The sequence below is a fragment of the Meles meles genome, chromosome 5 (genome assembly GCF_922984935.1).
Source record: "Meles meles chromosome 5, mMelMel3.1 paternal haplotype, whole genome shotgun sequence".
Lineage (NCBI taxonomy): Eukaryota > Metazoa > Chordata > Mammalia > Carnivora > Mustelidae > Meles > Meles meles.
The window spans coordinates 88,317,593-88,333,397 of record NC_060070.1 but is presented as its reverse complement, the minus strand read 5'-3'; the positions used below and the strand labels follow the sequence as shown (position 1 = coordinate 88,333,397).

The 15,805-nt window shown below is 36.5% G+C and overlaps 1 protein-coding gene across 2 annotated transcripts in view; it reads left to right on the top strand.

Annotated features, from left to right (window-relative positions):
• Positions 1 to 15,805, top strand: part of KIF6 (kinesin family member 6) — a 444,670-nt gene that overhangs the window by 106,913 nt on the left and 321,952 nt on the right. For both annotated transcript variants that reach the window (XM_046006623.1, XM_046006622.1), the window contains one exon: positions 11,327 to 11,456. In XM_046006623.1, the coding sequence (XP_045862579.1) occupies positions 11,327 to 11,456 (130 nt within the window). The remainder of the gene's footprint in view (positions 1 to 11,326; positions 11,457 to 15,805) is intronic.

The following is a 15,805-nucleotide window of genomic DNA, read 5'->3' as shown; positions in this document are numbered from 1 at the left end:
TGTGAGCCAGAGATCAGACTAATGCTGCTCAGGCTGGCTAGCCACCTATTATCTTTTAGTACATGTGTGACTCAATCCAAGAAGGAAGCCCTAGGAATAACCCAATTAGAAGAAGTAATGGCAAAAATAGATCCCTTTTACAATAGCAAAAAGAGGTAAAACGTTCAGGGTCTTTGTGAAGACAGTACAGGTAGTGCATTTTTTTGGTGAGAAATAAAAGAAGATTTTGAAGGTAAATGGAGAGCTGTTAATCTGGTTCTGAATGAGAAGTGTGAATACCTTGAAGAGGTCAGCTCTTCCCGTTTTTAGAGTTTCAGTGAAGTTCCAAGCCAAATCTTAAAGACTTAAAAAAAACAAACAGGAGTCCAGAGTTTATCTGAAAGGAAAAACAACCAAGATGAGCAGAGAAATGTCTGAAACAGACTGGAGAAATAAGAGCGGACCAGAGGGGTGCCTGGGTGGCTCAGTGGATTAAGCCGCTGCCTTCGGCTCAGGTCATGATCTCAGGGTCCTGGGATCGAGCCCCACATCTCAGGGTCCTGGGATCGAGCCCCACATCGGGCTCTCTGCTCCGCAGGGGGCCTGCTTCCTCCTCTCTCTCTGCCTGCCTCTCTGCCTACTTGTGATCTCTCTCTCTGTCAAATAAATAAATAAAATCTTTGGGGGAAAAAAAAAAAAAAGAGTGGACCAGAGATGCCATATATTCAAATTAGGTAAAACTCTAATAATGAAATTGTGTTGTACCACTTCAGAATTGGACAGATGAAGAGAGAACAGATAAACCAGAATTAGATCCTATAGCATGTTACTATTTAATGTGGATAAAGAGGAGAGTTATTCAGACATTGGATTGAACACCTTTTTTAATGAATTAACTAACAACTGCTTATAACAGCAGCCCAATTTATAGTGGCTTAACCAAATAGTCTGTCCACCCCCACCCATGACTCCTGCCCTTGCCCTGCTGCAACCCTGCACACACAGTAAGGATTCTAGAGATGGGAGCAGGGCTGCTATGGAAGTTCCAGGATGCTGCTGGGGCTTTCTTTTATCATTCTGCTGGAGCCATGCTTAGCAGGTGGCTTTAGTCCTCCTATAGAATGACTACCCTACCTTCAGCAGCATATCCACATTCCTGGAAGAAAAAATAAGGAAGCAGGCATGTGCTAGCTGAGCCTGTCCTTTTAACAGTTTTCTCCAGAAGCTCTGTCCTCTGACTTTCACTTACTTGTCCCTGACCAGAATTATATTACATGGCCAGTTGTAGTTAGTTGCAAAGGAGTCTGGGAAAGTCTAGTATTTTTAAATAATAACCTGAACAAAAATCAGAGCTTAACAGTTACACAGAAGGGGAGGACAGATTCCATAAAGGCAGCCCGCACTGTGAGTCACAATTTGTTATCTGGGGGGAAAAATCCATGTACATCCCTTATTTCCTTCCCTGCGCCTGCATCCTAAAAAATAGAAGAAATTGTATTATTAATACTAAAGGATATAATAACATGCATGCATTTATATTTTTACCACAAATCTGCTAAATATTTAGCCTAAGATAATCACTTTAAGGAAATATATCAATGCATTATCATTGTCCCTGTGGTAGGATTCTGTTTTTTTTTTTTTTTTTAATTCTTTCAACCTTTTAAAATTTTCAAACTTTTTCACAAGAAGCATGTATTACTTTTATAGTTGGACAAAAATAAACCTTATGTTTTAATGAAAATAAATAAAAGTAAATAAACACAGAACTTGTCAAATGCAATGACATAATCTTAGAGGTGTATAAAGCTATTTTCCTGCTGGAAAGGCTATAGTTTTCCAAAATTAGAAATCCATGGCCTCTAGATCTATTTGCTGCTACAATTCCCCCTAATGTGGAAAACTTGACCACATAATTTTGATGGTGCAACCATGAAGTCTGAATGAGAAAGCATGTATTAGTGAAAAATGAGAGGAAAAATATTTTCTTTGGGGAAAAAAGTTGATAGTTCTGAAAAAGATGAGTTTTTTAGTGTATGGCTCTATAATTACCATACGGAATTAGGTTAAATAAGACATTTCTATTAAATGATGGGTTATTTGTGAGCCTAGAACACTGGAAGGAACATGATATATATGGCAGGATATAACTGGAAATTAGCAAAGTATACTAGTGTAAGAGAGAGGTACTAGCATAAGCATTGTATTTGATGCGTAAAATATTCATTTTCGGAAAATTATGCAAATTGCCTGTAGACAATAGATAAGTGTAGGGGAAGCCTTGGTTATGTACATTAGATTTGGGAGCCATTTGTTTGTTGGCGGTTGCACAGTGATATTGTTTGGGGATGAGAAAAGTCTGGTTACTTTAATATAATACAGAAAATATAATATATACAGAAAATATAATACAGAAAAGTGACCTTACCAAGTTCTTAACAGTCGAAAAGTGTATCCTATTTGGATTAATTTTGGAAAAAAATAGAAGTGAAAAGATGTTTCATATGCATACTAAATCTTAGTGAAATAATTGAATTACAGTAACCAATAAATACATACATAAGTGTTGGTTCTCTTACACATTAATTGTACCTAGTATGATTCTGTCTTTGACTATCATGGATAATTTTCATTTTGGTCTTCCATTTCCATAGCAGTGGCCAACAGCTTTCAGTTCTCTGTCTTGTTCTTTCATTGATTTTTGTTTTCTTAGCATTTGAAAGCATGAGCATGATAAGTAGTTACCTTAGATGACTTAATCCTTGCTCATTTTCAGACAGGGAATAAATAATGTACAGGTGTCAGCATCTCTGAAATGGCAGACTATGGAAGTAGAATAACCTTAGGGTGTTGGTTAACTTCTTTGGGAAATCAAATGGATCAGAGAGTTCGAGTCTAATAATGTTATAATTTAGCAACACAGGTAGATACAGTTAGGTTAGAAATAGTAATGACACTATTTAGGAGAGGATATTTACCAACTGAATGAAATTAATATGAATAACAAACAAGAATTCATCACAACATTCACTCAGAATATTTTGCAGCTTTGAATTTGGACTTGTTCTTTTTTCTGACAAAATATTTCACTTGTTCATATACCATGTGAATCTTTTAGAAAGTTAAAACCAAGTTTTTTTTTCTTAAAGACTTTAATTTTTAGAGCAGATTTAGGTTTACAACAAAATTGAGAAGAAGGTGCAGGAATTTCCCATACACTTCCCATCCCTATATGTGCATATCCTTTTGCACCACTCACCAGAATGATATATTTGTTACCAAGAATGAACCTAAATGGACACATCAAAATCACCCAAAGTCCATAGTTTACTTTATGTTTGTAATACTCTTGGTATTGTACATTCTGAGAGTTTGGACAAATATATGGTGGCACTATTCATCATGATAATATCATACAGAGTATTTTCACTGCCCTAAAAATCCTCTGTGCTCTGCCTAATTATCCATCCCCTGCTACCTCTTGCCTCTGGCAACCAATGATCTTTTTACTGTCTTCATAGTTTTTCCTTTTCCAAAATGTCATATAGTATGTAGTCTTTTCAGACTAGGTTCTTTCACTTAGTAATATGCACCGAAGGTGTCTCCATGTGTTTTCATGAATTGCTGGCTCATTTCCTTTCAGAATTATATTCCATTGTCTGGATGTACCAAAATTAATTTATCCCTTTACCTACTGAAGGGCATCTTGGTTGCTTACAAACTGTGACAACTATGAATAAAACTGCTATAAACATCCATGTGCAGATTTTAGTATGAATATAAGTTTTCACCCCTTCTGGGTAAATATTAAGGAACATAATTGCTGGATTAGATGTCATGATTGCTGAGTCAGTTGGTAAGAGCATGCTTAGTTGTTTTGTTTTCTCTCTTCCCTCACTTTTTTTTTAATTTAAAATTTTTTTAAATTTAAATTCAATTAATTGACATATAGTGTATTATTAGTTTCAGAGGTAGAGTTTAGTGATTCATCAGTTGAATATAACATCTAATAGAGCATGTTTAGTTTTATAAGAAATAGCCAAATTGTCTTCCAAAGTGGCTGTACTGTTTTGTATTCATACTAGCAGTGAATGAGATTGTTCCACTTCCTCACTAGTACCAGCATTTGATGTTGGTAATGTTCTGGATTTGGGCCATTCTAACAGGTTTGTAGTGATATCTCATTTTAATCTGAATTTCTTTGATGAAATAAGATTTGGATCATCATTTCGTATGCTTATTTGCCATCCATATATCTTATTAGGTAAGGAATCTGTTAAAGTCTTTGGACCATTTTTGAATTGGATTGTGTGTCTGCTTATTGCTGAATTTTCAAAGTTCTTTGTATATTTTGGATAGCAGGTCTTTCTCTTTTCTTTCTTTCTTATTTATTTATTTATTTATTTATTGCATGTGGGTGTCCAATTGTTGTAGCACCATTTGTTAAAGAGACTATCTTTGCTCTATTGTATTGTCTTTGCTGCTTTGCCAAACGAGCTTACTGTATTCATGTGGATCTATTTCTGGGCTATCTATTTCATTCCATCGATCTGTTTATCTATGCTTTCATGAAAGCCACACTGTCTTGATAACTATAGCTTTATAGTAAATCTTGAAGTTAAGTGATATTGATCCTCCACCTTTGTTCTCCCTTAATATTGTTTTTGTTATTTGGGGGTCCTTTGTGTCTCCATATACACTGTAGAATCACTTTTTCAATATCCACAAATAACAAGGAATTTATTGGGATTGCATTAAATCTATAGATCAAGTTGGGAAGAACTGACTTCTGGACAGTATTGAGTCTTCCTATCCATGAACATGGAATATATCTTCTTTGGTTTCTTTCATCAAAGTTTTGTAGTTTTCCTCATATAGATCTTGTGGGCATTTTGTTTGATTTATAGCTAAGTATTTCATATTTTTTGGATGCTAATATAAGTAATACTGTGTTTTTAATTTCATTTTACTTGTTCATTTCTGGTATATAAGAAAACAATTGACTTCTGTATATTAGCCTTGTATCCTGCAATGTTGCTCTAATTACTTTGGTTCTAGAAGTTGTGTTGTCAATTCTTTCAGTATTCTACATATATGACTATGTCATATGTGAACAGGAACAGTTTTAGGTTTTCCTTCCCAATCTGTATACCTTTTATTTCCTTTTCTTGCATTGTTGCATTGGCAAGGATTTCCAGTACAATGTTGAAAAGCAGTGGTAAGAGGGACACCCTTGTCCTGTATCTGATCTTAGTGGAAATGCTTTGAGTTTCTCACCATTAATTATGATGTTATGGTAGGTTTTTGGTAGTAGTCTTTATTAACTTGAGAAGGTTCCCCTCTATTCCTTGTTTACTGAGTTTTTATCATGAATAGATGGTAGATCTTACTTTTCCTGCACCTATTGATATAATCATATGGTTTTTCTTTTTTAGCCTGATGATGATGAATTACATTAATTGATTTTAGAATGTTGAACCAGCCACATATACTTGGGATAAATTTCACTTGGTTATGGCATAAATTCTTTTTTTTACTTTGTTGGATTTGATTTGCTAATATTTTGTTGAAGATTTTTGCATATGTGTTCATGAGCGATATTAGTCTATAGTTTTCTTTCAACATCTTTGTATATTTTTGGTATTAGGTAATTCTGACCTCATAAAATGAGTTAGGAAATAGTTCATCTGCTTCTTTCTTCTGAAGGAGATTATTGAGAATTGATATAACTGATTCCTTAAATATTTGCTAGAGAAACTGGTATTTTTAGTAGGTGAAATTAAATAACTTAGTTTTTAAAATGTCATGTGACTGGTTATAGTCTTCATTATCAGTAAAAAGATACAATATTAGATAAAACTATAAAGAAAATAAATGTTTTTCAACCTACTAGAAAGAATTTTCAATAAATAGAAAAAATATCGATTCTTTTTAGTCCCTTCTGTCTAGGTTAAGACCAATATAAAAATGTAGTACAGGTTTGGAAAACATCCTCAAGGGATACGTTTCAATTATTTATACAAAAGAGGAAATCGGGGCACCTGGGTGGCTCAGTGGGTTAAAGCCTCTGCCTTTGGCTCAGGTCATGATCCCAGGGTCCTGGGATCCAGCCCCACATCCGGCTCTCTGCTCCGCAGGGGGCCTGCTTCCTCCTCTCTCTCTGCCTGCCTCTCTGCCTAGTTGTGATTTCTCTCTGTCAAATAAATAAAATATTTTTAAAAAAATTTTAAAAAAAGAGGAAATCTTTTAAATTTTTAGTAAATCTGAAGAAAATCTACCTTTAAAATTGTTTAAGTACAGGAAGGATAGTTCCACTTACATGTCTTCTAAAAATTTGCATCTTCCTTTTTCTCAAATCTTTACCATTAAAGAGCTTCTGAGAATGTGTGTTGGGGAGGAGGGAAGAGACTGAAAACCACTGAACGAGAGAGTGTTTTCTTCATTAAAATGAATAGTATGGAGAGGAGAGGGAGTTGAGGGAAACTGGAAGGGCAGATGAACCATGAGAGACTATGGACTCTGAAAAACAACCAGAGGGTTTTGAAGGGGCGGGGGCGGGGGGGGGGGTGGGAGGTTGAGGAACCAGGTGGTGGGTAATAGGGGGGGCACGTACTGCATGGAGCACTGGGTGTGATGCCAAAACAATGAACACTGTTATGCTGTAAATAAACAAATAAAAAAAAAAACCTACAAAAAAAAAAAGAAAAAGAAAAAAGAAATGAATAAGAATTGAAAAAAAAAAAAAAGAATAGTGTGACTGTGTTTACAACATGTGCAACATACCCATTTATTTAGAAGAACCTGACTGGACACCCTTCTGTTTTCATGAGTCTGATCTGCTACTGATATTTCTGAGTCAAGGTAATTAACTAGAGAGGGCTACTTCTCTTCTGGATAGCACCTTCATGTGAATTATTAAAAGGCACCCCTGCCATCTGTTGGAAAACTGTTGTAATATGCTAGTTTTGTTAGAAGATGCTTACTGCCCTCTGACAGACATTTTTTCATAATAAATATATAAACTTATGATGTGAATTGCACCCCCTTAGACATGGTGTCCTTATGTAGGACATCGCCTGCCCATTCACACAGGGCATTTGCAAGTAGGGGGGAAAAAACTAACACCATGGCAACACATGTTTACAATATGAAAATGAGAAGCCAGATTCATTGCAGTAACTCCTGGAAAGTTCCTGTTCAGCAAGTTGGTGGTATTGGAATGTTGTGGAGGTAGTGTGTGGGGAGGGGAGGGTTCTTTCATTGATGGCTTCCATTATTGAGAACAAGAGCTTGGCTATTGCTCTTTCTCTGTCTTCCAGCCAGTTAGAAAGAGTCTACAAATTCCAACTACTTAGCCAAATGGAAAAGATTCTCTGTTTACAGAGAAAACACAAAGCCTGCTTCTTCCCCATCATTAAGCAGGCCGAGTATACTTAGCTGAACTTTTCCACTTAGGTGTCCAAGTTAAGGCTATCAGTGACTTTTTGCTTAAAATCTAAACATTTTAGAAACATTTTTTAGGGAAAACTATTCACAGGACCTTTCAAAAAGAATCAAATAAATAATTTGAGGGGTTTCCATCTTGGAATTAGGATGTTTATTTAAGAAACTCTAATAAAGTCCTCTTTCAAGCCCATGAAAATTATAGTCAGAATTGAGTGGTGGACTAAGGATTCAGGAAATAGCTATTGATTTGTGAGAGAGAGAGGGAAAGAAAAATGCCAAGGAAAGAGAAGCAACTTGGTGAGAAACTTGTGCTAATGTTCTTATTTTTCCCACCTTTGAAAATGCATTCCATTAGCAGCAAAGTTTAAAACATTCTCACTCCCAGGTTAGCCCACCTAGGCAAGAGTTAGTACCCAGGGCATGGCTTAGGCTGGGCTTCTGTGAGCAAAGGCAGGAGTGTGGGTGGAGCTGACACATTGGCTGTCAGGCTTAATGCAAAAGGGATTTTCAGTAAAGACCGGCAGGGCTATGATGGAAAGTACAAAGTCTCATGCCCAAGAGATTAGGCAGAAACCAGGAAAAAATCTGAGGAGGAGAACTGGCAAGGGAGATCCTGACTGGAGAGAGAAAGTTACACCACAGAAGATTCCAGAAGGATGCCAGAGGTAGAGCCTTTTATAGGGTGGCCACAGATGAGCCCTAAGTAGAGAGAGAATCATGAAAGAAGCCAAAATAAATTGGACGCCAACCTGCAATTTCATTTACTTTTCAAAACCTCCATGGGCAAGAAATCAGACAATTGTGAGGGAAATATAATATCAGAAAAGCATCAGAGAGATGCATAGCAGTGGTTCACAAATGACAGCTGAAAGTTTGAACAGATAAATTGGGAGTGTGTGCAGGTTGTATTTTGATCAAAGTGACAAAGCTAGGCAAGGATCTGGAAGTAAATACAGAAGTGTAGTAGCCCTGAAGTAGCCACACGGGAGATCAAAGGTTCTGAATGATTTAGAAGAAAGAAGTAGCTTAGCCAAATGCCTCTGATGACCTTTCACACTTATACCTTATGCGTCTAACTATTCTATATAAATATAATCCCAAATCAATGGTCTATTTAGGCTGCCTAACAAATGAACACTTTCATAATTCCAAACCTGCTTGTTTTCTGCATTTCTTATTTCAGTGAAGTAATGGTGAGACATGGTGAATATGGTGAGTCCCTACCAGCTCTTGGGTTTTTTTGATTCGGTAATGTTAAAAACTGTATGGATGTTTAAGTAGATCATAACCCCCAGTTGAGCATTAGGTATTGCTGTGGCTGATGGGTGACTTAGTTGACCCATCAACTGTGTGGGAAGTCAGGGAGGTAGATAAGAAACTTCCTGTGAAAAGACTAGCTTTTTAAAATTCACACTGATCTTGCCTGTTGGTAGGTATAGTTCAATGGTAACTTCCTGCAGCCCGCAAGATGAGCAATTTTCCCCTTTGGGCATGGGGTGGAGCTGGGGGGAAAGTAAAGATAGAGAAACCAGAAATCTCCACCCCATGTATTTACCTTTTAGGGTTATTAAAGATGAAGTCAGTGGCTTTCAATCTTGACTATATGGTAGACTCACTTGGAGTTTTCATGAGGTTCCCCCCCCCAGACCAGGTCCCCAGAACCATCAAATCAATATCTCTTAGGACGGGACCCAGCATCAGCTTTTTATTATTTGCTTTATGGTTCCCCAGGTCATTCTGATGTGCAGCCACAATGAGAGAACTGGATTAAATGAAACAATGCTGGTGCCTGGCATACTTTGGGTGCCCAAAGAGCATGAGCATTCTCTTCTTTGAATCATTTCCTCCCCCAGCCACCCCTTTTCTGAACTTGCACAAGATAGTGCCGTCTCTGGCTTGGTCATTCAACGTGTATCACAGATGACTTAGCCTCAGAGTTGGAGAATTGATTTTTATCTCTGTGTTGAAAATAAACTCTCTTCTATTTTAACTCTGAATGTACCATTTCCTCCCTTGTTTCCTGTTTTTATCTTCCTTCTAGTATTACTTAATTTCTTGCATCCTGAAACAATGGATTTAGGAAGAATTCGACTTCTGTGTCCCTAGTGATTGAATTTAGCTAAACCTTCTCGAGGACTTTAGAAAGTCAGGGTGGATCTAAAGTTTAAGGAACAGAGAGGGTTCCTAAAAATAGACCACAATTCATCCATTTCAGTTAAAAATGCCTTCATGTTGTCCAAGCATTTTTCAACTCTTAAGCATTTTTAATAAGTTCACTTATGAATCTTGTTGAAAAATAAATAAAATGCACTTGTTTTCATTAAGGGAAGAGATCTTTTTCCATCTTAGTTGGTATTGTTGAAGGAGACAAAAAGGAGTCCAAAACTTGGCAAAGGACTACATTATTAGTGACATATTGGTCACAGATGTGCTGTGATAGAGCTACATTTTCTTCCATCAGTTAGTATCTTACCCACAAACTACATATGAAAGCCCAGATGACCTCTTTACCAAACAGAAGGAAGAAAAATAATGATATTTGCAAATCTTTATTTTTAAGGTATTCTAAATGTGATTTTATAGACAAGTGACACAAGTCCATTGGCTATTTATATTTTTTTTTATTTGTTTATTTACAGCATAACAGTGTTCATAGTTTTGGCATCACACCCAGTGCTCCATGCAGTACGTGCCCTCCCTATTACCCCCACTACCTGGTTCCTCAACCTCGCACACACACACACACACACACACACACACACACACGCACCCCCCCCCTTCAAAACCCTCTGGTTGTTTTTCAGAGTCCATAGTCTCTCATGGCTATTTATATTTTTAAAGGAGAAGTAATGCTAGATGATGCCAGCCTTCACCTAGTATCAATTCTGAATGCCTTAAGCAAGTACAGATAAGCCAAGGTACTTTTTGGCAGTACTAATGAATTATAAGATTTCTTTCCTTAACAATTCTTAAGAAAATCAAGGAGATGAAACTCGAGAGTCAGAAGGGAACTCGCTCTAGTAATTTTATTGCTTCAATCGATGGGCCTTTGAAGCAGAGTATAGGGAGTTAACATTGTATTCAGTTGCAAAAGTCCTAAAAGAACTCCAAGGAGAGTATTGACAAGCCAACTCAGGAAACAGGGTTAAGATTCTCTTTGGAAGAAAATGATGTTGGCATCCCATGAAGGCTGTTGTAATGAACATAATTCCAGACCTAAAGATTTGGACATAAAGATGTAATGGAGGGAAATGCTATGTTATAAAAAAAATTTTTTAGAAAAAAAGGATCAAGAAATACATTTGATGGACATGAAAATAATAATGACAAACTAAAACTTTATTATAAAACTTCTTGAGGATTTTAAAACTCATCTTGATAAGAAAACTAGACAAGGTAATAACTCCTGGGGAGATGACAGATACTTCAATTTCCAGCATGTTTAAATTGATGAGCTAACCAGTTTGAAAGGTTATGTAAATTGAAAGTGATATGAAATTGAACAAAAGGGAAAAATTAGAAGAAGAAGAATTAGTGCATTATCTAGGTAAGAAACTGAATTATGACAGAGAAAAAGCAATGTGGCCAGGTTTCCTGATATATAGGTAGAAGGTTATTTATTTGCATTTTTAATTGAGCAACAATATGTATGGTTTAGTGATGATTGCAAAGACAGAAGGAGCTCATGATATACTTTTCAGCCCCCAAACTATTTAATAGTACTATCAAGGGGATGTCGGTGTTTGATGTGAATCCAGTACTGTATGGTGTCTTATGTATTGTTTGAGTTTATAAGTTCAAGATGTAGTACTCTGCAGTATTTTAAAAATAAACCTATACGAAGACCTCAAGTTCTTTTCATTCTCAAAGTCCCTTGTTTTGTTGCTTCCCATTTCCCTAGGAAAGTGACAATATTGGAGGACCCTGATCAGAACATTCACCTGAAAAACCTGTCTCTCCATCAGGCAGCCACGGAGGAAGAAGCTCTAAATTTGCTCTTCTTAGGAGACACGAACAGAATGATTGCGGAGGTAATAAACTTTTCTCTGCAAGTTGCTTTCGCATATTATAAGATCTAATAGAATTTTAGCAACAGCACAACCTTAAAAAGAATCTCATCCAGGGGCACCTGGGTGGCTCAGTGGGTTAAAAGCCTCTGCCTTCGGCTCAGGTCATGATCCCAGGGTCCTGGGATGGAGCCCCACATAGATCGGGCTCTCTGCTCCGCAGGGAGCCTGCTTCCTCCTCTCTCTCTGCCTGCCTCTCTGCCTACTTGTGATCTCTGTCTGTCAAATAAATAAAATATTTAAAAAAATTGAGGAGGATGAGTATCAGAAACATTTCTTTAAAAAAAAAAAAAGAATCTCATCCAAATCTCACGTTACAGATAAGAAATCTTAGATTCAGAGAATTGAAATTTTCCCAAGGTCATTTGACTTAGTTAATGAGCAGGGACTGAAACCTAGACTCACAACTTCGATATTTTCAATTTTCTGCAAATTGGTTTGCAGATAACCAATGAAAACTCCTCAACTGTTTTAATCATAGGAATTTTTGCATAATTTTTAAAATTTAAAAATACACAATTCATTATTCCTAACCTCAGATCATCCAAACATCGGCATATGTTTACATATCCATATATTTTCATGTATTTAGGGAATTAATATTTATATGGCATTTAGAACAATACATGGAACATGAAAGGGGCTGTATGTATTTGCCCCTGTTGTTGGCAGATTTGCAAATACTGTGATGGAAGGTAGTAAGTATGCCTCAATGCAGTATTTGGGATATATTTATACTAAAACTTACTTATTGCTAATCATATTTGGACCTAACTGGGTGCCTGTATTTCACCTGGAAGCCCCACACAGGAGCCAGGACTGACTAAGCTTGGTCAGAGGCCCTGTCCCCCACCAGTTACTGACTGAAGATGAATAGTCACAAATCTTTCACCCAGCGACAGTGAAGTAAAGGAATGGGTGTGGGGGTGGTGTGGGAACAGTTCCCCAAATGAATAGCTTACTATTATCACTGGCATTTCCTTTTCTGTTTATTTTTTCATTGAAATATAGTTAACGTGTGATGTTACATTAGTGTTGGGCATACAACATAGTGATTTGACAAGTCTGTATGTTCTTCAATGCTTGCCACCATGAGTGTGGTCACCATTGGCACCATGCAATGTTACTACAGTATTACTGACTGTATTCGCTATGCTGTACTTTTCATCTCTGTGACTTATTTATTTTATAACTTGAAGTTTATACCTCTTCATCCCCTTCACCCATTTTGCCCATCCTCATTTACTTCCACTCTGGCAACTCACCAGTTTGTTCTTTGTATTTAAGAGTTCTTTGTATTAAAGTCTATTTGTATTTAAGAATTTTATTTGTTCATTTTGTTTTTTAGATTCCACATAAAAGTAAGAGAACATAGGACTTATCTTTCTGTCTGACTTACTTCACTTAGCATGATGCCCTCTAGGTTTATCCATGTCATTGCAAGTGGCAAGATCTCATTCTTTTTAATGGCTAAGTGATATTCCATTGCTTCTACAGACCACATCTTCTTTATCCATTTATCTACTGGTGGACATTTGAGTTGCTTCCATATCCTGGCTATTATAAATAATGCTGCAATAAACATAGGGATGCTTGTATCTTTTTGAATTAGTGTTTTTTTTGTTCTTTGGGTACATACTCAATAGTAGAATCACTGGATCATATGGGAGTTCTATTTTTAGTTTTTCAAGGAACCTCCATATTGTTTTGGAGTGGCCACACCGGTATGCATTCCCACCAACAGGGCACAAGGGCTCCCTTTTCTTCACATCCTTTCCAATACTTGTTATTTCTTGACTTTTTGATACCAGCCATTCTGAGAGGTGAGGGGTGATATCTCATTGTAGTTTTGATTTGGATTTCCCTGATGGTAAATGATGACGAACATCATGTGTCTGTTGGCCATCTGTATGTCTTCTTTGGAGAAATGTCTGTTCATGTCTTCTAACAATTTTTTTTTTTTGCATGTTAATTACTGAGTGAGCATGTTCTTTTTTTTCTGCCCATTTTTAAATTAGATTATTTTTTGGGTGTTGAACTGTATCAATTCTTTATATATTTTGGATATTAACCTTTTATCACATTTATCATTTGCAAATATCTTCTCCCATTCACTAGGTTGCCTTTTTGTTTTGTTGATGGCTTCTTTTACTGTGCAAAAACTTTTTATTTTGGTGTAGTCCCAATAGTTTATTTTTGCTTTTGTTTCTCTTGCCTGAGGAGACATATCCATAAATATGTTGCTAAGGGCAGTGTCCAAGAGATTACTGCCTATGTTTTCTTTTAGGACTTCTATGGTTTAAGGTCTCACATTCAGGTCTATAATCCATTTTGAGTTTATTTTTGTGTATGGTGTAAGAAACTGCTCCAGTTTCATTCTTTTGCATGTAGCCATCCACTTTTCCCAGCACCATTTGTTGGAGAGACTGCCTTTTCCCATTCTATATTCTTGGCACTTTCCTTTTTAAACGATGCTCCCTGTGTTCCCTGTTTTACCTTGTCTTAAATAACAAGCAGTAGGTAAGGTTAGTAAGCAGGGAGGATGAGATGTCTGAGAAAATCTCTAACAAATGACTTTTTCTTCCTGTCCATTTCTACTCTCCAGATTGTACTGCTTTAGATATAAGATAAATAAATGGAAACCAAAATCATATAGTGAAAGCGTGGTGCTGACATCTGTTATTCTGGGTTCTTGGTTTTGCTGTTTTTTTGTTTTTTGGGTTTTTTTTTGCCAGTTCTGCATGAATACTTTCCAGTCAACTAACTTATATAGGTTGAGCTTATGTGCCACATACAACATGGATTTAAGAACCTTGAAATTATTATTTTCATTTAAAGAAAATTTTATGTATCTTTTAATGTCCAAATACCTTGTTTTGCTTTAATGTTTTGCATTAGTGTTTTGACTCAACATTCATTACCCATGTGATCATCCACCATGCTCTTATTTGTCATGATAATTGAAGCTTAAGAAATAAACGCAGATTCAGAATTAGGGAGTATAATGACAAAAGATTTAGAATTCCCTACTAAAAATCCTCATTCTCCATACACAGTTTAATAAAGAGCAAACCTAGAGATACAGGATATAACTGAGTCCTGGCCACCAACCAACTATGAAAGAGAGAAAAAGTTAATTCGTACCTGCTGTTAGAAAACAAATAGAGAAACCTGTCCCTGCCATGATGCTAACCTTCCTCTCCAGGTGACTCATCCCTACAGAAACCAAGGCCTTCTCCTCACAATTACATTCTCTCATCTTGAATGGGTTACAGAGGGAGGGCTCCTGGCCCTGGTTCACCATGACCTCTATTATTTAAAAGCTTGGCTATTTGATATTTCAAAGTTATGCATTAACTTTAGCTGATGGCATATTTTCAGACTATTGTTTTCTAAAGTTTTGAGGACTTTAAACTTTTTGTGCCAGAGGATCTGTCATGTTCCACCACCTCATAGAATTCCAACAGTGTTTTCCTATTGGTGCTGAGTATCTAATAACAGTATCATATATAGCTAAAGCCTGACAAAGCTCAATCCTAATGATGCTGGTTGTGCCTTATTTTTTTATATATTCATTGTTTTCCTAGGTAAAGCCCAATTTCTTTTAAACCAAGTCTGATGGGTTTTAGATGTTTCTCTGCTTGCTTTTTTTTTTTTTTTCCTTTGGTAGTAATAGCCACCATGTTATATTGAGAACCTGCTCAATAGACTTGGCATTGCTGTGGACACTTTCTGTATGTATATATTTATTTTTGGTTCTTATTTTATAGATGGAAACTGAGGCTCAAAGAGTTAGACTACTTACCCAAGGTAACACAACTAACTAGCAAGTAACAGGGTCGTGGTTTATCTTCAAGTCTGACTGATTTAGAAGCTTTTGCTCTTTCCTTTTATTACACCTCACAAGTACAATAATCAAAGTGACATACATCAACTTTTTCCAGGGAGGACATATTTCTGAGTTATTTAATAAGTATAGCAGGTATTCAGTGCTTCAGTTTGTCTCTCGAATTCATTGAAAGCAAATACATGAAAATATAAAGGAAGACTATCAATCAATTCCTGGAAACACTTTATTATTCTGAGCCTCTAAAAAAGTATGTTTTAGATTATAAGCTAGCTGTCAGAATATAATTTGTCAGCACAGAACAAGCTTACCAGGATAAAAAGAACACACTAATCATTTTTTTAAAATGAGGTTCCCAATTTCCCATTTACACAGAGACATCCAGAAGTTGTCATGGTAACCAAAAGACATTTGCAAAACAGAGCCTGAATCTGAGGGACACAGAGTGGAGCACTCTTTCCCTCAG